Source organism: Hyla sarda, chromosome 1 (genome assembly GCF_029499605.1).
Source record: "Hyla sarda isolate aHylSar1 chromosome 1, aHylSar1.hap1, whole genome shotgun sequence".
NCBI classification, from domain to species: domain Eukaryota; kingdom Metazoa; phylum Chordata; class Amphibia; order Anura; family Hylidae; genus Hyla; species Hyla sarda.
The window spans coordinates 506,653,101-506,677,309 of NC_079189.1; the positions used below are offsets into that span (position 1 = coordinate 506,653,101).

General features: G+C 41.5%; 1 protein-coding gene across 6 annotated transcripts in view; it reads right to left on the reverse strand.

Moving 5' to 3' along the window:
• PAM (peptidylglycine alpha-amidating monooxygenase) overlaps positions 1 to 17,168 on the reverse strand; it is a 214,696-nt gene extending 197,528 nt beyond the window's left edge. For 2 of the 6 annotated variants that reach the window (XM_056537532.1, XM_056537527.1), the window contains exons 1-2: positions 16,988 to 17,167; positions 4,915 to 5,353 (exon numbers count right to left, since the gene is read on the reverse strand). In XM_056537532.1, coding sequence (XP_056393507.1) covers positions 4,915 to 5,006 — 92 coding nt within the window. In that variant the 5' untranslated portion in view covers positions 5,007 to 5,353; positions 16,988 to 17,167. Of the gene's footprint in view, positions 1 to 4,914; positions 5,354 to 6,046; positions 6,205 to 6,284; positions 6,558 to 16,987 lie in introns of those variants that run through there. The other 4 variants (XM_056537530.1, XM_056537531.1, XM_056537528.1 and 1 more) reach the window with 4 other exon arrangements.
• Between the last annotated feature and the right edge of the window lie 7,041 nt (positions 17,169 to 24,209).

Below are 24,209 nucleotides of genomic sequence, written 5' to 3' on the forward strand. Positions count from 1 at the left end.
TTTTTGTGTTTTGTAATAAAGATTGCTATATTTTCTAAATATTCGGGTATGCGCTATATGGTGTGTTTCTTTTTCTTGTTGTTTGATGGCTGGAGCATCCTAGCAACGATCGGATGGTGAGAAGGTAGGTAAGGGCCCTCCCGCCATCCTTTAGGCTGATCGGGACACCGCGGTCTTACCGTGGTGATCCTGATCAGCTTCACTGAGCTGCCGGGACTGTATTTTTTAAATTTTAGACATCGCGATCAAGTTTGATAGCGGTGACTAAAGGGTTACAACCGGGTATCACCGCGATCGGTGATGTCCAGTACTAGCCACAGGTCCTAGTGGCTGATAGCCATCGGGCCCCCCCCCTCCCCCGCTATGACTCGGGGTCAGCTCCTGACCTCGCATCATAGAAGGGGAGAACGACGAGGGCAAACAGGTACGCCCTCCGACCTTAAGGTGTTAACACAAAGTTACAAAATTGTATTAAGAAGTAAATTAGAAAAGTAATTTAAATATGCTAATCTATAAGATATTTTTTGAAAAACAGGTAGCATTTAAAGTAGCATAGCCAACTTTGCCACTCATATAAAAGAACATTACATTCAAAGTAAGTGTTTAGGCTAGCTAAAAAAAATATATTCTATAAAAATAAGTCTCTTTATGGGGAATTCAGATAAGAATGTGACTAATGCTAAAGGAATTTGCAGAAAAATAAAAACCACAGGAAGACAGAGTGATCCAGTATCAACAGAAAACTACCCAAACATTACGTGCCAGTATCAAAGATTTAGCTGTTAATCTTCTGGTTTTGCAGTGTATATTCCTAACATACTGTGTATGGGCTGGCACACAAGATCAGCCCCATTGACATTTGATCCATTCCACAGTTAAATGGGCACTGTCAGATATAAAACCTTTTGATATGTTGTAAAGCATGTATAACCAATAGGTTTTGCAATTGCTTTCATTAGAAATTTTTTCAGTATTTCATACTGAAAAAGCCAGTCACAAAAACTGGCCACTAGGGGTCCCCCTGCCTCCTGGGATACATACCAGTTCTGCAGTTTCCACTGGTCATCACCTACGTCATGGACCCAAGTTGCTGTGCTCACTCCCGGCCCTCTCACTCTGCCTGTGTTTACTTTACTTCATCTCTCCTGCCGCGTGAGGACTGAAAAGAGGATTTTTTTCTTTTTTAAAGTAAGTGTCCCTGCATGTATATATGTGTGTGTGTGCATATATATATGTATGTGTGCTTATCTGTGTGTCTATCTAATGTACGTGTGTATGAATATATGAAGCGAATGCGTGTGTATCTATACAAAGTGTGTGCATGTGTTACAGGGGGGCAACTGTATACAGCGGGGTAATGTATAATGGGGGAACTGCTACTATATACAGCCTTTTTGCTGGGAGTTGTAGTTTTGCAACAGGTGGAGGAACACAGCTTGCAGGAACACTGCAGTAAATAAGAGTTTTAACACTGCCTCCAGCTGTTGAAAAACCAACTCCCAGCATGCCTGCACAGCCAAATGATGTGTGGGCATGCTGGGAGTTGTAGTTTTGCAACAGGTGGAGGAACACAGCTTGATGCAACACTGGAGGTTTACGTCAGGGTAATTTCATGATGTATCCCTCTAACATATAGTTGCCACACAGACTCTGTTATAAAAGTGTAAACCTTACCATATACTTTACTTTGCTATATACAGTTTTATGAAATATTACTGTTGTACTACTACAATAAATAAATGAATGAAAGAATAAAGTCTATATCTTGCCAGAAACAATCCAAAGGGATTCCAAAATAAGTCTTGTCCTTAAACAGGTAGCAGGTGTCTATGGATACATTAGGTGTATATGCCAAGAGATTTACAGAACACATATGGCAAAAATGCACTAGGTAAGTTCACATGCACTGTATATGGTGCAGATCTGATGCAGTGTTCAACTATCTATGTATATTGATGTACACAGCATCATATCCACAGCTTGCGCAGCAAATGTGAACATACCCTTAAACATCCCTCTTGCCTGGAGAGAAGAGTTGTGCTTTCCTCCTGCATAGGCCTGTGACACCAATGTCTAATGCAGGAAACGACATAAAGCAGCTGGTCAGGACGTGATGCCATATCCTAAGGATATTAGCTTGTACTGACAAGTACATACATTAGAATATGTTGTTTAAGGGGAAATGTTACCTCTTCTGACCTCTCTCTCTCTCTAAACAATTCTGGATCATCTTCTCTTAGATCGCTTCACTGTACCAGTCCTCTGTTATTCCTCATGGAATGTATAAATAACTTGACAACTGGGTATTACTAGTTAGCGGTGCCTTCCCTACACACACTGACATTGTCCAGTCAGACCTGACAGTATCAGATTGTGTAAGAACACACTCCATAGACAAGGACAATAGTAACTTCAGTCAAACTGTATATGTTTTTCATTATTGGTTGTCTCTCTAAGAAAGAGTAGTGCACACTAACAGTAGCATGGTAGCACAGAACGCTCATTGCAGTAAGGTGTGTGATGATGCATACAATACTGTACACGTTGCAACTCACCAGGTGTACATGTTCTAGAGCATGTGTTCTCCCACCTGGCCTGGTGAATGTTGAGTGAGCAGCAATGCATACAGTACTGTGTGCATCATTGCTCAGTATCTACAGGAGCAGGGAGTCCAAGCATAAACTGTAGCCCCTGTTCTTGTAGGTACATTCCATGGTCTGCTATGACGATAGTGTAGCATGCCAGGAAAACAGTAGGACACTGGCAACCATGGTGGCACCTGCTACATATGTATATCGTTGAAAAGAAGGACACTCTTGGCCTCGGTCAAGCAATGGGGGAGGTGGGGGTCTATGGATATGTGTACTGTCTATGTCAAGAGCATTCCTGCCACAAACAGATAAAACACTATTATCTCAGTATTTGGAAAAGTTGTCTGGCAACTAGTATGTAAATCTGCATTAGCAGGAAACTTAGCTATTAGGGAATTTGACAAAACTTAGTGACAACCCATATAAACCACATTGCATTCCCAGGCATATTGGCTATTCAGGACTCTGGGAAATCTATGTCAGGCTGGCTTCACACCACGATTTGACCTTCCGATGCACAGATACGATTTCTGAAGCTCAAATCGTCTGAAATTGTATCTGTGCAGGGACAGGTACTGACAGATTCGGAGCCATTAACTATTATGGGGCCGCGGACCTGATCGTAGTCTGCTAGTGACTACGATCTTGTCCTTTTCTCAGCATGTCAGATTTTTGACACAGACTGAAGATCGTAGTCACTAGCAGACTACGATCGGGTCCGCAGCCCCATAATAGTTAATGGCTCCGTATCTGTCAGTACCTGTCCCTGCACAAATACGATCTCAGAAGCTCAAATTGCCTGAAATTGTATCTGTGCAGCGGACACTCAAATCGTGATGTGAAGCCAGCCTACTTGGTTATCATTCACCTTTCCATGATATGGATAAACTCCCGAAAAAATGCAAATAGTAAACAAAAAGTAACAATAAAAACAAATAACAAAAATAGAATGCTAATTTGTGGAAGGGGAGGAAGTCACTTACTTATTATTACCATAACAATTTTATTACTGGAGGTAGAAACCCATTCCAATAAATGTATCTGGCATGTGACATAATTTGGACTCAAATGGTTTATCAATTCTACAAATAAACAAAATCTGACTAGGGCCGGGGTATGGAAGCTAATCATGTGACACACACATATATCCGCATATGTACATACATGTACACCCTCACAGATACATATGGAAGACTACTTTCTGTAGCAGCTACAAACACAGAGAGAAAACACAACCCAAACTTTTCCCTGTCTTGTTGAGGTACAGTAATGGAAATACAGCTGGGACAGAAAATATTTCCCCAGTTTATGTTTCTATGGCTTGAGTAGCGAGACAGGTGTCTGAAGCCAAGCCGAGGATGAGTAATACAAGGTGGAGAACGTTTACAATGGGGAGAGGTGGTAGCATACGGAGAGAAATATTCTGGGCTCTGTGGTGAATTATATATGCACACATAAATATTTAATGCCGTGATTATGGAGATAGATGCATTTAGAATCTCAGAGTGAAGCGAAGCCTTGGATTTAAACACAATTTTCTTGGTATCAGATGACAAATTCCATATTGAAGGATGATTATCCAAACGAAAGAGTGCAGCACATGCTGGCAAAGTGGCATCTGAATGAGCCAGGATTTGGGAGCGGAGGGGAAAACATTGCAGAAGCAGATGGGCAGAAGACACATATCAATATACGGTATATGTTTGAGAAATACTGACATGTTTAATGTGGGTTCTATACAATATTTACAGTATACACTGTAATATAAAACTACCAGTATCAATATTACAAAAAAAAAATCCCATATACTGTGTATAGATAAAGACATAAGAAACTAGAATATAATATCATTTTCTTTTAAATAAAAAATATATAAATATATAATACACACACACACACATATATGCAATGTAAAAATTGCCCTCCTATACTCTGACAGGTACTCAGAACACATCACATATGGGAAGAGGTTTGGCAGGAGCCTCTACTAGTAAGCCAGTGGTCACTGCTCCCGATCTGAATAAGCCAAAGCTCCGGATTCACTATTGTGGGTGACAGGGAGGCAAAGGACTAGGAACGGATTGGGACACTAGGGGTTAATAGCCTTCAAACCTACATTTTTCGGTTCTGATTGGAGTTGGGGGTCTGAAGTCTGAAGGGTATGGTAGATAAAAGGTGGTTAAACAAACATTTAAACAATACTATCTAATAAAAACATTTAAACAATACTATCAATATTGTAAATGTTAAAGCATAACAAAAATACCACAGAAGTGTAAATAGCATATATAATAGTGAACCAGGTATAAAAGCACCTCCTTACCTTTCAAATACTGAGAGGGGGCTCCTGAAACAGTAACAGCTGTCCTGTAATATAAGAAATAGTAAGATGAAGCTGCTAAGTAGGCTGGCCATGTCCACCCTGCTGATCCAGCTCGTATGGCAGGAGAAATTTAAGGCAGTGTTGTAATCCTGACAATTAGGAGGTTCGATCAATCCCCTACTATTCCATCAGTGATGTCCCCCTAGGTGTCCAGGCAGACAACAGCTCATCCGTCTCCTCCGGTAGTGGACAAGGCGCGGAGGCTACACGCTTGTCTGCGATTATCCAGAAATAGTCTCTAGACTGGGGGGGGGGGGTGTTAGTTCTCTTGCTGTATAAACTCTTTTATGAAGCCAGGACAACGTGACGGAGTAGAAGTTGAATGTCGGTCTTCTCCGGGGTGGGGGAGGCACTTGCACCCTGTTGGTCTGGCGATCACCTACAATTACAGAGCACTTTGAGTGGCATCACGTAAAAACAAAAAACACCAGCATCAGTCTTTATTGAGAGAAAGAGAAGAGAAGGAGAGGGGGGGGGGGGGGGGGGGACATAATGGATGACTAACCTATTACAACATTAGTCCTCAGCAAATCCCTGCTGACGTTCCTCAATACATTTCGCTCTTTTGAGAACCCTAAGCCCAGCCCCATTAAACAAACTGCACGCTGCTGTCTCCTTTCACTCACACAGCCAGCGGCAGAACAACACAAGGGTCTTGCGCTGTTGGCCACATTGATACAGCGGCATTGTTTAAAGTTACGGATTTATTAGAAGAGAGAATGGCGAAGCGGTGATGGTGCAATGCAAAGATACGGAACCGGTGGCGGTGTGAGCCTAAGAGCTTGCAATCTAAGGCAAAGAGTGGGATTCAAGCTGTGGCAAAACTACAACTCCCAGCATGCCCGGACAGCCGAAGGCTGTCCGGGCATGCTGGGAGTTGTAGTTTTGCACAGTGATCTAAAGATATAAAACTAAACAGTGAGCAAATAATAATAAATGAATATATATATATATATATATATATATTAGTAAAAATAATCCTATCACATTACAAACATATAACAATGTAGACAACATAAACAAGGGATCTCTCCCCCACAACATGAGTAGATCTGCAGGATCCAGCACTCACCTCTGCTCCCTCCTCAGCTCCTATACTGGATCTGGTAAGGGGGTGGATCTACGGGCACAGAGGAACTCCCCTTCCCAGGATTTTTGTGACGCCGATAGGGAGACCTGTGACATGACTGGGATCAGGGGGGAGAGAAGCCGCACGCTCCACACACAGCCGCGCTCACACGCAGCGGTTACAGCGCAGAAAGGTCCCTAGCGTTATCACTACGGCATACAGAAGGAGGGGTGACACTTACATACTGCCGGGGGCTTCTCCTCTGAGGTGGGAGACACGACCCCATCTCCAAACTCCGGCAACTCCGTGCGGTATACGGAACTGCCGGAAGTCTCGTAGACTTTGTATTGCAATGTAAGTCTATGGGACTTCCGGCATAAGGAAATTCCCCTTATTTGTAAGAAAAGCGAAAAAATGAAAGTATATCACATCATGGTGGACTATAGGAGACAGAGAAACCCCTGAGGACTGTTCACACGGCTCCAAGCCCCGCTTCCGAATCAGTATCGTTTTGCAGGAGAAACCTATGGGAAATACCGCACCAAGCTGACGCGTTTTTTCTTAAAAGTAGTTGTCTAAATAGAAACAGACAAAAAATAAATAATAATAATAAAAAAGAAAAAACAGCACCACACCTGCCTTCAGGTTGTGTGTGGTATTACAACTTGGTATCATTTATTGTAACCCCTTAAGCCAATGTTTCCCAACCAGGGTGCCTCCAGCTGTTGTGAAACTACAACTCCCAGCATGCCCAGACAGCTAGCGCCGCCAATGCGGATGCACAACCTCCGCATCCGAATCAGTATAGTTCTGTAGGGAAAAAAAAAACTGGGAAATACCTCACCAAGCTGACATGGTTTCCTTTAAAAGGGGTTATAAGATAAAAGGTATAAATATAGCGCCTTTCTTTAAAAAAAAAAATAAAACAGTGCCACACCTGTCTTATGGTTGTTAGTGGTATTACAGCTTGGTTTCATTTTTTTTAACCCCTTAAGACAATGTTTCCAAACCAGGATGCCTCCAGCATGCCCAGACAGCCTCTGACTGCTGGGAGTTATAGTTATGCAACAGCTGGAGGCACCCTAGTTGGGAACCACCGCCTTGAGGACACTCCGTCCGTTTTGCCCCTTAGGTGGATGTATTTTTCTAAGCTGGATAACCATGTTGTGTGTGGAGTTATTTTGAGAGGACCCTACAGGCTGTGCACTACTTTACAGTATAGCAGAGTGTCACCAGTGTTGTCACATGAAAAGATATAATATTCTTACAAACATGTGAGGGGTAAAGTCAATAATGGCTGTGTCATAACTCTTTTAGAATTCCATATAAGGGTTTGTTTTTTGTGTCACCAATTTCACTTTGTAATGACATCACTTGTTTTACCATAAAATTTACAGTGAAACCAAAAAAATATTATTTATGTGGGGAAATTAAAAAGAAAACCGCAATTTAGCAAATTTTGAAAGGTTTTTCAAATGTTTTTCAAATTTTTTCCTTCACTACTGTATCTTTTTTTTTTTTAATGGTACCCTACGAAATTTTATTAAAAAAGGTATCTCCATCACTTTTTTTGGATCGCTAAAGTCCGAAAAAGAATAAAAACCGCCTGAAAAAACACCAAAGTTAAAACCCACATATCGTTTTTCTTGGCGTTTTTTCACTTCCATAGACTTCTATGGGAGAAAAACGCCATGATTTTGACAAAAAAAATCGCCAGTGGCTCATTTTCTATTTATTCCTAGTAAAGCTGGATGCTACTCAACATAACTGTCACTATGAGTGTCATTCAGCTTTCACAGACTCCTGAATGTCTGATCAGCTTCTTTGTCATTCAGGAGTCAGAGAAAGCTTTGGCTGTTTAAGCATTCTGGGAGTTGTAGTTTTGCAACAGCTGGAGCTGCAGTGTTTGTAAAGCACTGTGTTAGAGCAGTCTTGCCTTTAGCTGTTGCAAAACTACAATTCCCAGCATGCCCACACATCCTTTGTCTATAGTTTTGGGAGACCTGGAGGCTCACAGCTGGAGAATACACAGCTCTAAAACAGAGTTTTACAAAGATTGTACCCCCAGCTGTTGTAATACTACAACTCCCATCATGGGAGTTGTAGTTTAGGAACAGCTGAAGGCTGCAGTGGTTAAATGGTTATCTATCTCTTATACTGGATATCAACACATTTTACTGCTGGTATCCAGTTTGTTGCAAAATACAGAGTAGTCTGTCTGCATAAAGAAAGATGACCCCTAGTGGCGGCAATTTTCATTTTTGATTTTTTTTTGTAAAATTTACATTTTATTTTAAATAAATTTATATTTAAAAAAAATCATATCAGAAGTACTAGAAAATATAAAAAGTTTTTCATAATGACCATGCCTCTTTAAGTTCTGTTGACTGATTGAAGGCCCAGCAGTAGGACCCCCGATACATATATACTGATGTGTCTGTATGAACTGTATGAATTTTGTGATTTAAGATGTCTAATAGATTTTCATGTGCTTTATTTTTGAACTCCAAGTAAATGATGGTTTGAATGAGCACTTTTTAATACCTTATTTACCTTGTGGTGGTGCTGCAGGAAAACAGAACACTTAAAGTGCCCATACACCTTAGAATAAAGCTGGCTGAACCCCCACCGCCTTCAGTGGGTTTGGCCAACTGACTAAGGTATGGTGGCTTCTCGAATTGCCACCAACATATAGGCCCTCATTTACTATTCTAAACCCGACTTGTTTTGTCGGGTCTTTTTGGCGCATCTTTGTCTGCGACATGTCGCAGGCATCATGCGCCAGTCTGCGACACGATGGGTAATTTTTTCCCGACGGACCCGATGTGGATTCTCCCAAACCCGAAAAAGGGGCGTAACCCGACATTTCTGAGCTTTCCCACATATTTATAAAGGTTTTCAACCCAAATTTGTTGAATTGTTGTGGATTTTTTCCCGACAACTCAGAGGAGTTGGAAACCAAAACCTACAAAACCCAGTGCGAGAAACAGGATGCGACATAATAATAAATATCAGGGGAAAAAAGCAGCCGGGTAAGAAAGCAACATAGACTTACAACCCGATTTTCTAAGTAAATGAGGGCCATTATGTCAATGGATGTCAATGGATAGAAGAGTTGGCTTTCTAGACCCTATTGTTCTGTGAGGGATTAATTGGTGCCAGGACTGTTCTGGCACTGTCTGGCTACAGCTCCCCCCCCCCCCCCCCCAAAAAAAAAAAATACAACATATGAACATTCAGCCGTGTTCTGATTAAATAATTTTTTGTGTCTGCGGCCAATTCTTTAGAACTATAACCAGAGGGTAGTTTACTCATTATTTTCCCTTAACACTGGCTTAAGACTAAGTGAAGTGAGAAATTCTGAGGGTCCCCATATAAAAATAGACCATGAGAATATAGTGTAATGACTGGCGCTGTTCCTTGTACACTGGGAGTGAAGAATATTGCATCACGACTGAAGTGCTGTGCTCCGATTGTCACGTTCGGTAAAAATGTGATTGTAAACAGGAAACATCTGCTGCAACACAGGCTCATCCAGATCAGTTGCTAGGGTCTGGTAGATTTTACAGAAAATGTGATACAATAATAAAAGCTATATAGGTTTGGTTTCCAATTTTTTTCCCTATTTCTGCCTTATAGAATTTGCTGGATGAGTGGCGTAAGATGTACAAACGACTTCTTTATTTCAGTGCAGCATTATACCCATGAAATCTGAACGGGCAAAGATCCTGGCATAGCCAGAAAGAATACAGCTGTTTTATGCGAGAGGTGGCCTGAAGAAGTACAGCTCTCGTATGAAACAGCTGACTACATTGCCATCCCCACCCGTTCATATTTTATGGATATAATACTGCTCTGAAATGAAGAAGGTGTACACCTTACAACGAGTGCTTTTATTTTGTTGGAGGGAGATATAGCCAAATGTCATATTTGTTTGTACTCTTGCCTCAGATTTCATGCTTTTTGGATGTCTAGATGTAGTAGGGTATGAATCGTCGAGTATAGAATTAGAATATATGTTATAGAATACATTCTACACAGGAACATTCATCCGTGGAGGATATTATATGAAGCCCCTTGTCATCATTTCCAGCATGTTACTTACCTCTAACTGCGTACCAAAATACAACAGTAGCTCTTTTATTGCAGCCAACTAACCTGTTCAACTCGTCATTCCTTAGCACGGATGAGCTACAACAACTAATTGAAGTGCCATTTCTGTCTAAGCCCTCTTTCACATCACACTGGTATTCATTGGAACATGCCAAAAAGGTATGATGACATATACTGCAGTATACTACTGGTGGGCCCATTGAGTTTAAAGGACTTAACTTAGTGTAGAGTCCTGCACAAAACCAATATAACTTAACATAGATCTTTGGTCCTAAACTGTGGCCATCCAGATCTTGTAAAACTTCATCTCCCAGCATGCCTGGACAGCCCATGGCTGTCCAGGCATGCTGGGAGTTGAAGTTTTGCAACATTTGGAGGGCAACAGTCTGAGACCACTGCTTTAGATAAACCTGATGGACCTACTGAGGGCATGGCAGGTTGCCATCGTATACCAGTGATATGTAAATAGAACATGATGTGAATGCTGATAAGGCAAACAGAAAGGCAAGACTCCAGTGTGCAGAAGTGCAGCAGAAATGGGTCACAAAGCAGGGCAAAAGATTTGCCAGGTCAAATGAATCTAGATTTCTGTTGCACTGAGTTGATGGTAGTGTCAGAATTTAGCACAAGCAGCATCGATAAACAATTTCTGTCAGGTAGGGGTGATGTTTTTTTTGCAAGCCCTGGGTCCTCTAATACCTGTAGATGGGCAATTGGGCAGTAGGGCTCATCTAAGCATTGTAGACCAGTGATGGCGAACCTATAGCACGCGTGCCACAGGTGGCACGCCGAGCCCTCTCTGCGGGCACGCGGCCATAGTTTGCCAGGCGGGGCAAACCGGCACATCCCTGTGTCCTGAAAGATCTTTTCAGGACATAAGGATGTCCCGGTTACCGCTCTGCGGCCCTGCGTTATTTTTTAAAATGCAGGGGCCTCCGGGAGGTAGCGCACGCAGGGACGTCACTGACGTCCCGTGCGTGCGCCCATAGGAACAGAGGAGCTGAACATCGAGGAGGAGGACGCACTGCCAACCTAATGTGGGGGAACTGCAACCTAATGTGGGCGAACATACTGCCAACCTAATGTGGGGGAACATACTGCCTACCTAAGTTGTTTTTTCTAAACTTAAACCTCAGTATTCTGATACAATTGCTGTGCTGGCGCTTTCAGGGAAAAAAAAGTTGGCGTGCATTACGGTTTGGGCACTCGGGCTCAAAAAGGTTCGCCATCACTGTTGTAGACTAAGTTAATAGCTTTATGGCAACTCTGCCCCTTATGACAAAGGAACATTTCCAGCAGTGCAATAAACCACAAAACAAGGATTGGTAACAGTAGAATGTGCTTTTTCTGCATATCAGGTTTTTTTATCCTGTCCCCAAGGGCAAATATTCCTGTAGAACAGTTTCAACACTGTGTGGAATCTAGGCCATGATCTTTACTTCTATGAACATTTGAAAAATCTGAATTAACCTCTTCAGGACATGGGGCGTATGCATACGCCCTGCATCCCGAGTCCTTAAGGACATAGGGCGTATGCATACGCCCGTGGGAATTCCGGTCCCTGTCGCTAGCCGGTTGGGGACCGGACCAGGATGCCTCCTGGAATCATTCAGCAGGCATCCCGGCACATCGCCGAGGGGGGTCCTAAGACCCCCCCATGTCGGCAATTGCAGAAAATCGCATGTCAATTCAGACATGTGATTTCCTGCAATTCTGGGCTGAAAATAGGGATGATCGGAGCTGTCAGTGACAGTCCCGATCATCCTGAGGGATAGGAGCGAGATTGCAGTGCTGTGATCTCCTCCTATCCCCTGCCTTTGGTCAGAAATGAATTCTGACCAATGGCAGCGCAGGACAGTGGGTTGCCATGGAAACCCCCCATTCTGCCCACCCCTGGATGTCGGGCAGAACGGGGAGAGAAGATGGAGGCCGGTACCTGGAGGAGAAGATGCGTGGGGACCGCCGATCATCACTGGAGACTGCGGAGATCACAGCGCAGGTAGGGAAGCGACGGTGGGGGGGGGGGGGGGGAAGGAAAGTTGCAGTAAAGCGATCTTTACTGTGGCAACCACTAGGAAGGCCGAACTGCAACTCCCAGCATGCCCAGACAGCCAAAGGCTGTCTGGGCATGCTGGGAGTTGCAGTTTTTCAATGTCTGGAGGGTCACAGTTTGGAGACCAAGTGGTGCCCAAACGGTAGCCCTCCAGATGTTGCCAAACTACAACTCTCAGCATGCCTAGACTGCCCAGGCATGCTGGGAGTTGTAGTTCTGTAACATCTGTCCCTTCAGATTTTGCAATTTTCATGGCATTTTTTAAAATTGCTGCTCTACTTTGAAGCCCTCTAATTTTTTCAAAAAGTTAAAATATGTCCATTTTATGATGCCAACATAAAGTGGACATATTGGCACTCATTTACTATTCTAAACCCGACTTGTTTTGTCGGGTTTTTTTGTTGCATCTTTGTCTGCGCCATGTCGCAGACATCGTGCGCCAGTCTGCGACACAATGCAACATTTTTTCCCGACGGACCCGATGTGGATTCTCCCAAACCCGAAAAAGGGGCGTAACCCGACATTTCTGAGCTTTCCTACGTATTTATAAAGGTTTCCAACCCGAATTTGTTGTATTGTTGTGGATTTTTTCCCGACAGCTCAGAGGAGTTGGAAAGCAAAACCAACAAAACCCACGTGCGACAAACAGGATGCGACATAATAATAAATACCAGGGGAAAAAAGCAGTCGGGTAAGAAAGCAAGATAAACTTACAACCCGATTTTCTTAGTAAATGAGGGCCATTGTATTTGTAAATAAAAATAAAATATATTGGGAATATCCATTTTCCTTACAAGCAGAGAGCTTCAAAGTTAGAAAAATGCAAAATTTTCATGAAATTTGGGAATTTTTCACCAAAAAAGGATGCAAGTAACAACGAAAATTTACCACTAAAATAAAGTAGAATATGTCACGAAAAAACAATCTCAGAATCAGAATATTCGGTAAAAGCGTTTTAGAGTTATTCATGCGTAAAGTGACGGTGGTCAGAATTGCAAAAAAGGGCTCAGTCCTTAAGGTGAAAAAGGGCTGCGTCCTTAAGGGGTTAAGTTATAAATAAATATACGATCTTCGCGCTTCCTTGTCTGTGGGTATAAACTGCACTAGTTTTGTGATTTTGTGTACCCTTAGGCTAAGTCTCCACTTGTTTTTTTTATTTTTTTTTGCAAAACGCAAAGAAAAATGGCAATTCTGCCGCATGGCGTTTTTTTGGTCAAAAAACGCTGCGGCCAGATGTTAGCTGTAAGTCAATGAGAAATGGCAAATTTCGAATTCCACTTTGCGTTTTTTAACTTTGGCGTTTTTTAAATCCTTTTGGCGTTTTTTCACTTTTTCTGCGTTTTTTTCTGCTCTTTGGCGTTTTGAAAAAAACACTGTAGTTCCCTCAAACCCGCGTTTTTTGTCAAAATCGTGGCGTTTTGCTCCAATAGAAGTCTATGGGAGTGAGAAAATGCCAAGAAAAACGCTATGTGGATTTTAACTTTGGCGTTTTTGCAGGCGGTTTTTAATCTTTTTTGGACTTTAGCGATCCAAAAAAGTGATGTAGATAGATGTTTTTAATAAAATTTCATAGGGTACCATTAAAAAAAAATTTTCAAAAATATACAGTAGTGAAGGAAAAAATTGTATAACGAAATGTATATTATTGAAAAAAAAAAAATATTACTTTTTAAACAGGGATCAATTTATGTGTGCGGGGAAATAAAAATGTAGCCGACAATTATAAAAATGTATTGTGTGTGTGTTTTTCACTTTTTTGCTTTATTTTTTACATTTTTTAGTTAGTACTACTACTCCCAGCATGGAACACACTGTTCCATGATGGGAGTAGTAGTACCTGTACTAATAGACAGATCGCCCGCTGCGATCTTTCTGTATAATATATAGATGCGGCAGCCGCTCTTCTATGGTCCCCTGCCCTGACGTATATTTACACTTAATCATATTTCCCGCAGGGCTGTGATGGGCCAGATGGTTCCAGCCAATCACAGCTCTCTGTGAGAAATAGGAACATGTGTATATATACGGCCGTGCAGGGGACCATAGGAGAACGGCCGCTGCATCTATACATTATACAGGAGCATTACAGCGGGTGTCAGGAGTGATATCCGCTGTGATCTTTCCATAACTGCAGGTAATACTACTCCCAACATGGAGTACACTCTGCCTCATGCTGGGAGCTGTAGTACCTGCATTAATAGACAGATCGAAGCGGGTGTCAGAAGTTACACTCGCTGCGATCTGTCTATTAATACAGGTACTACAGCTCCCAGCATGGAGCAGAGTGTGCTCCATGTTGTGAGTAGTAGTGCCTGTTTAAGGACACATCACAGTGGATGTCACTACTGACACCCTCTGTGATCATTCTGTCTATAGCAGAGATGGAGCGGCTGTATACATCGTTCACATCCCTGCTCTGCACTATACTCCGGGCCGGCCACTCATTCATTCATCTTTTCCTCAGAGCTGTGATTGGCTGAAACCATCCGGCCAATCACAGCTCTGGGTGGGAAATATGAATTTCTGTTGACATCAGTGGCCGGAGTATAGTGCAGAGAGGCGAGCGATGTATAGACCCGCTCGCTTCTCTGCTATATTATGGACGATATATGTCTATAGTACAGGTACTATCACTCCCAGCATGGAACAGTCTGTTCCATGCTGGGAGTAGTGGTACTACATAAAAGATGTTAAAAATGTATAAAAAAAAAAAGTGAAACACACACTTTATTAAAAAGTAATAAAAATTGGGTTATAAAATATATACATTGCGTTTAATAAAAAAATTTCCATCACTGCTGCATCCTTTTTTTTTTTGGTACCCAAGAAATTTTGGGTACCAAAAAAAAAAAATAAAATAAAAGCCAAGGTGCAATTTCCACACAAATGAAAAAAACGCCAGAAAAAACCCAAGAAAAAACCCAAGAAAAAAATGCATGATGACGTCACTTGCACTGGCGATTTTTCAGACGTTTTTTTAATCCCTAAAAACGTAGTGCAAAAAAACAAGTGGAGACTTAGCCTTACTGCTGCTGGGTATATACTATGGGTCCCTGTCTACCACAGATGTGTGCCGGAGTACTAGTGAAATCATAAAAAAAAAAACATATACCAGCACTGAAAGGGTTAAAAGATAGAGACACTTTTATTGTTGAATGCTGATGTAATCTGCAGATAGTGGTAATAATCCTCAATGTGTCAATGGTCTAGATAAAAATAAAATGAAGACGTGTATAATGAGCTGTAGTGCCCGGGTATACCTACAAGAAGATCTGCAATGTAATGCACTTACACAACCTTGTACTTATCTCTATATATGAATAGATGTGTAACTGTCCCTGATGAGAGGTGGCAGTGTGTGGTAAAGAAGAGAGCGTGATATCCTGGATAAATAAATAAATGAAAGGGTTAAATATAAAAGCACAAGTTGTTCGCTTGGTAAATACAGTGGTCCCTCAACATACGATGGTAATCCGTTCCAAACGGACCATCATTTGTTGAAACCATCGTATGTTGAGGGATCCGTGCAATGTAAAGTATAGGACAGTGATCTACAACCTGCGGACCTCCAGATGTTGCAAAACTACAACACCCAGCATGCCCGGACAGCCAACGGCTGTCCGGGCATGCTGGGAGTTGTAGTTTTGCAACATCTGGAGGTCCGCAGGTTGAAGACCACTGGTATTGGAAGTTATACTCACCTGTCCCCGCTGCTCTGGACCTTCACCGCTCGTCACCGCTGCCCTGGATGTCGCCTTCCATCGCCGTCGCCGCGTCCCCGGGGTGTCCCCGACGTTCTGGCAAGGCCTCTGCTTCCCCGGGATCCTCACTCTCCGTCGCCGCCATCACATCGCTACGCACGCCGCTCCTATTGGATGACGGGACGGCGTGCGCGGCGACGTGATGACGACGATGGAGAGCGCCGACGTTGCAGGGGATCCCGAAGAGGACGCGCCAGAGCCCCGAGGACAGGTAAGTGATTGTCAGCGGACCACACGGGGCACCGTAAACGGCTATCCGGCGGCAGCTGAAGCAGTCTGCGCTGCCGGATAGCCGTTTATGCGATGGCCCTGACATACAAAAGCATTGTATGTTGATCTCTGAGAGGCCATTGTATGTTGAAATGATCGTATGTCGGGGCCATCGTAGGTCAGGGGGTCACTGTATTCCGTACCCCTTAAATATTGATGACAGTTGTAGTGCTGGGTAGTTGTAGATCTATCGTATCCGGTATTCATTGAAGGTGCGAATGAATCTGCAGCACATTGCACCGCAACAATAGATCTACAACTACCCTGCACTACAACTGTAATCAATATTTAAGGGGTACGGACTATTTACCAAGCGAACAACTTGCAAGTCCCATTCTTGTGCTTTTATACTTAACCCTTTCATTTATTTATTGATCCAGGATATCACGCTCTCTTCTTTACCACACACTGCCACCTCTCATCAGGGACAGTTACACATCTATGCATATATAGAGGTAAGTACAAGGTTGGGTAAGTTCATTACATTGCAGATCTTCTTGTAGGTATACCCGGGCACTACAACTCATTATTCACGTCTTCACTGAATTAAGTTATGTTTACCTATAACTTGCATTGAGTGTGTGTTATGAAGACATGAACCAGGGTGGGCACTCAAGTTATTAATTGGTGTGTTGCTTTTGCCCTAGAACTACACAATCCAACCAAACACTATAATCAGAAGTGCAATACACTGTAATATCAACCACAGCCCCCAAATGGATAAAAAGATACATGTACAGGACTTACCTAGCTGGGTTGCCGCTGCGGGTTATGACTGTATGTGCTTTCCTGGCTTCTGACCTATAGACTGTGACTTGTTTTACACCTTGCCTGACAATACTTGCTCTTCTAGTTATTGATTCCAGTTGGTCAAACACTCTGCTACCTCCCTCAGTTCCCTGGGGGAGATTTAGCAAAACCTGTTCAGAGGAAAAATTGCTGAGTTGCCCATAGCAACCAATCAGATCGCTTCTTTCATTTCTGAAAAATGAAAGAAGCAATCTGATTGGACAGGTTTTGACAGCACAGGCTCTAGTGAAGTCACAGAGGTAGTTTTGGATACTGCTAACCAGACTGGTGTTGAATATTGTTATTTGAGTTATTGTTTATTTGAGTTATTGTGGTTGTCATTAAAACCCATAGGGGGGTATTTATACATTTTGCCTGTTGACAGTTTCTTTTTACCCTTTTTTTTTCCCTTTGGTTTTCGTGGACATGGACCAAATTTATCATTTGGTGCAAGTTGTTAGTAATTTTGGCTCAAATGTTGAAATCAGCTGTTCACAGCGCCATTTACACAGAACTTACCGCCATAGAGGACGCGAATTTTACCCTGTAGAGCAGCCATTTCGGGGTCCCTCCTGCAGTATATCAGCAAGCGACATGAGTTATTTTCTTTTGTGGGGTTTATAGCCGCCATGTGAAATGGATTTTATTTTCAACTTGAGTATTTTTTTTTGGTTACTTTAGTGCAGTGGTCTTCAACCTGCGGACCTCCAGATGTTGCAAAACTACAATTCCCAGCATGCCCGGACAGCCGTTGGCGGTCCGGGCATGCTGGGAATTGTAGTTTTGCAACATCTGGAGGTCCGCAGGTTGGAGACCACTGCTTTAGTGCTTACCTTTCCTGAACCTGTGCGGCCATGTCCAATGCTGGCTTAACGGAGGGTGAAGGTCCCTCCGAGACAACTATGTCACAGGATAGTATTGAGCAGCCCCGAAGGCGTCGCTGCTTTCACAAAAAAAAGTTTTTATGTATTTTGACGTCTTTACATTTTCTGACTTTGCTAAGTGTGTTTTCCATGTGCAAAATTTCTTGCCAAAAAAAAAAAAAAAAAACTAAAAAGGCGCAAAATTGCACCAAAGATCGATTGGCGCAAATGATGAATTACTGACTAAAGTTAAAATCACACACAGGACCGTGTGATTTTGATAAAGTTGTAAAAAATACAGTGGAGAAAATGCGCCAAACTTTGGCGCAAAAAGACACTGCGCCAAAGCATTGCGCCAAAGTTACGTTAAAAAAACCACATAAATCCTTTGATAAATATCCCCCATAGAGTGTGCTTACATTAACTTTTATTTAAGCAAAAACATACAATAAAATTAGCTGTATACTAGGTTTAAAAAGAAAACATAAGTCCCTCCTAGTGCCACATGTAATCCCCCTGTACTAAATAATTAGATAACATTCTACCCCCACACCAAACAGATCTAGATCAATAGGTCATCTAATTATTAATTTAAAGGGGTTAACATATGGCCATAGCCTTAGATTTTAGGCTGTGTTCACACGCTGTAGGTAACTAGTGGTATCACAGCTTTTCCCACAAACAACCTCAATAATTTGCATAATGCATTTTTACTGCTATTGCGAACATTTGCGGCAAAAATTTATGCCGTAAATAGCTGTGGTAGTGCTAATAAGCCATAGCATGTGAACACAGCCTCAGTCTTTTTAAACAATCTATAAAGCCAATTTTAATGAATTTTGCTTTAATAAAAAATAGTTTTCGGTTAAATTGTATTAGTATAAAGGCTATCTTCACTTATTACATGCAAACCAGACACATATCTCCTTCCCTAGAGAGAAATAATAGTACAAATTCAGAAACAACAAATTGTTTACAGTTTTCAGTAACAATAAAATATTTGTTTCTATTACAGGAAATAAAAATCTTACTATATACCAGTAAAAATATTGTCCAATCAGATCCTTTATAGACAAAGAAATTCTTAGCGTATAACAGGGTAGACAGTTATTCAAGAAAACTTGGCACTCCAAAATATGATGCAAAAGGGTTTTATTTATGCAGTCAGTAAATACATTAACGTTTCGGCCCTGCCAGGACCTTCATCAGAATATTACAGGACTGGTGTGGAGAGTAGGAGAATCGTCCAAGAGCCATGTGATTAGGTAGGTTGTAGCGTAGCGTGGCTTCCCTACGACTACATCACCGATATCCAATTACTCACCTATCTTGAAGGATTGACTTCGGGATAAACCAGCAGTATCATCCAGGAATTCAAATCAACTGGTGCCAGTTACTTCTGTTTAAAAATCTTAACTTCCAGTACTTATGCTGTGTACGACAGAGAAATTTGTGAAGTTCTTTCCAGCCTAAACACAGTGCTCTCTGCTGCCACCTCTGTCGGTGTCAGGAACTGTCCAGAGCAGGAGAGGTTTTCTATGGGGATTTGCTCCTACTTTGGACAGTTCTTGACACAGACAGAGGTGGCAGCAGAGAGCACTGTGGTCAGACTAGATAGAACTACCTCTCTAGTATACAGCTGCAGATAAGTACTGTAAGGATTAGGATTTTGAAATAGAAGTCATTTACAAATCTCTTTAACTTTCTGGCACCAGTTGATTTGAAAACATTTGTTTTCCACTTGTTTCCACTGGAGTTCCCCTTTAAGCTGCGTGTGTGTGCTTAATTATTTTTTATAAGAATAAAAAAAGGACACATTTTTTAACCCCTTCCCCTGGGCTTTGCAGCATCAGCGACCTCAAGCATCCAAAACCAACAGAAGAAAGGAATGAATGCCCATCGCAGAATCGTTCAAGCTCAGATCTTTATTGTAGTAAGAACAAAAACATCACAATAAAGTCCTCATATGGCAGTTGATGGAGAAATAAAACAGTTATGGCTTTTAGAAATGAGGAGGAAAACAATATAGAGTTATGGCTTTGAAAGGGTTAAACGTTTTAAGACATCCCTTACACAAGGGGATAATTAGCAGTAAAACTAAGGGCAGTTTTTTTGCGCTTTCCTTGGCTATTTTAAATTACTACTATGTATACCCCCTTATAGATCTTTCATCTACATTGTATTGTATTGGGAAATACCCATGTTATTAGGCAGCAGTATGTCATCATTAGACAGCCTATTACAGCTATCCTATGAGGGCAGAAAGCACCTGTAAATGAGCCTTCCTGTTCCCTCGAGATCCACAACATATGATGTAGTAATGCTTGCTCATTAGAGAAAATCCCAGAATGTCATTATAGAAGCTGATACATGGTAATGGAATAAGCCTCTCAAATGATCAGGAAATTCTTCTAGAAATGTTTAAAGGCGTTATCCGGCATTTGAAAAACAGAGTTGATTCCTTTAAAAAACTGCAAGTCAAGTTGAAATATCACACACAGTCTGCAAACAGGTGTGGTGCTGTTTTTGGAAGAAATTAGCTCTGCTTTGCATTTGCTTGAACACACTTTTAAAGGGGTACTCTGGTGGAAAAAAATTTTTCATATCAACTGGCTCCAAAAAAGTTTTAAACAGATTTGTATATTACTTCTATTAAAAAATCTAAACGGGGTACTCAGGCGGAAAATGTTTTTTGTTTTTAAATCAACTGGTGCCAGAAAGTTAAACAGATTTGTAAATTAATCACAGGTAGAAATAGTAACGCTAAGCACCAATGGCTATAAGTTCAATCAGTGCCGGTAACAGGTGTGAATGGACCTCAATAACAGTACACACATAGCTCATGGGGGGTGCTATCTTGAAGTGCATATAGTGCAGTACAACAATGTATCTGATTAGAAGAAAAGATGCACTCACCCCATGTATGTAGAAAGAGCTTCTTTTTATTATGCGGTGAGGATACACAAAGGACCCATGCAGCTCGTGTGGGGAGTAAATGCAGGACGCTGCAGACGTCTAAGGTGTGACAGCCGTTTCACACTAGCGTGCTGTGGTCTGACGAAGCCCGCATGCGCGGGTGAAACGGCTGTCACACCTTAGATGTCTGCAGCGTCCTGCACTTACTCCCCACACGAGCTGCATGGGTCTTTTCTGTATCCTCACCGCATAATAAAAAGAAGCTCTTTCTACATACATGAGGTGAGTGTATCTTTTCTTCTACTCAGATACAGATTTGTAAATCACTTCTATTATAAATTCTTAATCCTTCCAGTACTTATTAGCGGCTGTATACTACAGAGGAATTTTTTTTTCTTTTGGGATTTCTTTTCTGTCATGACCACAGTGCTCTCTGCTGACATCTCTGTCCATTTTTGGAACTGTCCAGAGCAGCATATGTTTGCTATGGGGATTTTCTCCTGATCTGGACAGTTCCTGACATGGACAGAGGTGTCAGCAGGGAGAACTGTGGTCGTGACAGAAAAGAAATCCAAAAAGAAAATAATTTCCGCTGTAGTATACAGCCGCTAATAAGTATTGGAAAGATTAGATTTTTTTATAGAAGTAATTTACAAATCTGTTCAACTTTCTGACATCAGTTGATTTGGAAAAAAAAGTTTTCCACTGGAGTACCCCTTTAATCCTTCCACTACTTATAAGATGCTGTATGCTCCACAGGAAGCTGAGTTGTTCTTTTCTGTCTGACCACAGTGCTCTCTGCTGACACCTCTGTCCATGTCAGGAACTGTCCAGAGTAGGAACAAATCCCCATAGCAAACCTCTCCTGCTCTGTACAGTTCCTGACATGGATAGAGGTGTCAGCAGAGAGCACTGTGGTCAGACAGAAAAGAACAACTCAAATTTCTCTGTAGTATACAGCAACTGATAAGTACTGCAAGGATTACAATTTTTAAATAGAAGTTATTTACAAATCTGTTTAACTTTCTGGCACCGGTTCATTTAAAAAAAAAAAAAAATTCCCCCACCGGAGTATCCAGCATTCCTAAACATATGCTTATCTACAGGAAAGAGCATGTGTGTGTGATTGCAGGGGGTCTGTCTGCTGGAAACTGTACCATGGCTCTCCCTGTGCACAAATTGGGGTCAACACTTCCCCTCCATGCATTCTCTATGGGAGCACCAGAGACAACTGATTACAGCAGTCAGACTTCCCATGATCAGGTACATATCCTCTATCCTATGACTAGGGGATATGTTTTAAAATGCTAGCGTACCCCTCTAAGCACCTAAATACCTAGGTAAAACCATATAGCCAGGCATGCAATCTAACCTGACACCAAGAACTTTAGTATTTATTTGTCATTGTCGGGCTTGTATCTACATATATATCCGACCACCACTTCTAGAGTGGAGTGGTGGTCTGTAACCTAGACAACAAGTTGCCAAACAGGGGAGGAAAGAAGTAGGAATATAAGGAGGATATTTACTAATTGGAACTAAGGAAAATTTACTAAATTAATTTATCTAAAAAAATGTTTGTACTTGATGTGCCCTGCAAGTTTTACTATGTTAGCTGAGGTGGGAATAACTGTTTATTGTAGATTTCATCATCTAGGCAGTCCTAATTTCTACCATAGCTTAAAAACAAACCATGATACAAATATGCGGCAACCTTTGCAACACATTGCAGATTTACTGCGGATTATCTGCAGCCGATCTGCAACTGATTTGAACCCTTTAATGACATGGGGTTAATGACCATGCCAATTTTCGTTTTTGCATTTTGGTTTTTCCTCCTCTCCTTTTAAAATTCATAACTTTCAATTTTCCACCTACAGACCTATATGATGACTTGTGTTATGCATATGCATATGATCATATATATTTACATAATTTTATTTAAAAAAAATGGGAAAAGGGGGTGATTTAACCCCTTAAGGACGGAGCCCATTTTCACCTCCAGGACGAAGCCCTTTTTTGCAAATCTGACCACTGTCACTTTAAACATTAATAACTCTGGAATGCTTTTAGTTATCATTCTGATTCTGAGAATGGTTTTTCCTGACATAATCTACTTTAACATAGTGGTAAATTTTTGTGGTAACTTGCATCCTTTCTTGGTGAAAAATCCCCAAATTTGATGAAAAAATTTAAAATTGTGCATTTTTCTAACTTTGAAGCTCTCTGCTTGTAAGGAAAATGGATATTCCAAATATTTTTTTTTTGGATTCACATATACAATATGTCTACTTTATGATTGCATCATAAAATTGATGAGTTTTTACTTTTCAGCAGAAATTTTCCAATTTTTCACAAAATTTTCAAACTCACAATTTTTCAGGGACCAGATCAGGTTTGAAGTGGATTTGAAGGGTCTTCATATTAGAAATACCCCATAAATGACCCCATCATAAAAACTGCACCCCCAAAGTATTCAAAATTACATTCATTAAATGTTTTAACCCTTTAGGTGTTTCACAGGAATAGCAGCAAAGTGAAGGATAAAATTCAAAATCTTCATTTTTTACACTCGCATGTTCTTGTAGACCCAATTTTTGAATTTTTACAAGGGGTAAAAGGAGAAAATGTATACTTCTATGTGTAACCCAATTTCTCTCGAGTAAGCACATACCTCATATGTCTATGTAAAGTGTTCGGCGGGCGCAGTAGAGGGCTCAGAAGCGAAGGAGCGACAAGGGGATTTTAGAGAATACGTTTTTCTGAAATGGTTTTTTGGGGGGGCATGTCGCATTTAGGAAGCCCCGATGGTGCCAGAACAGCAAAAAAAAAAACACATGGCATACCTTTTTCGAAACTAGACCCCTTGAGGAACATAACAAGGAATAAAGTGAGCCTTAATACCCCACAGGTGTTTCACGACTTTTGCATATGTAAAAAAAATTTTTTTCACTAAAGTGTACGTGTGTATATGTAGTGTTTTACTCTTTATTTTACGTTAGTGTAGTGTTTTTAGGTTACATTCACACTGGAGGCAGATTACACTGAGTCTCCCGCTAGGAGTTTGAGCTGCGGCGGAAAATTAGCAGCAGCTCAAATTTGTAGCGGGGAACTCACTGTAATCTGCCGCCAGTGTGAATGTAGCCTGTACATTCACATGGGAGGGGGGTCAAAACTACAACTCCCAGCATGCACTGGCAGACCATGCATGCTGGGAGTTGTAGTTTTGCAACAGCTGGAGGCACACTGGTTGGAAAACCTTGAGTTAGGTTCTATGACCTAACTCAGTATTTTCCAACCAGTGTGCCTCCAGCTGTTGTAAAACTACAACTCCCAGCATGTACTGATTGCGGAAGGGCATGCTGGGAGATGTAGTTATGCAACGGCTGGAGGCACGCAAG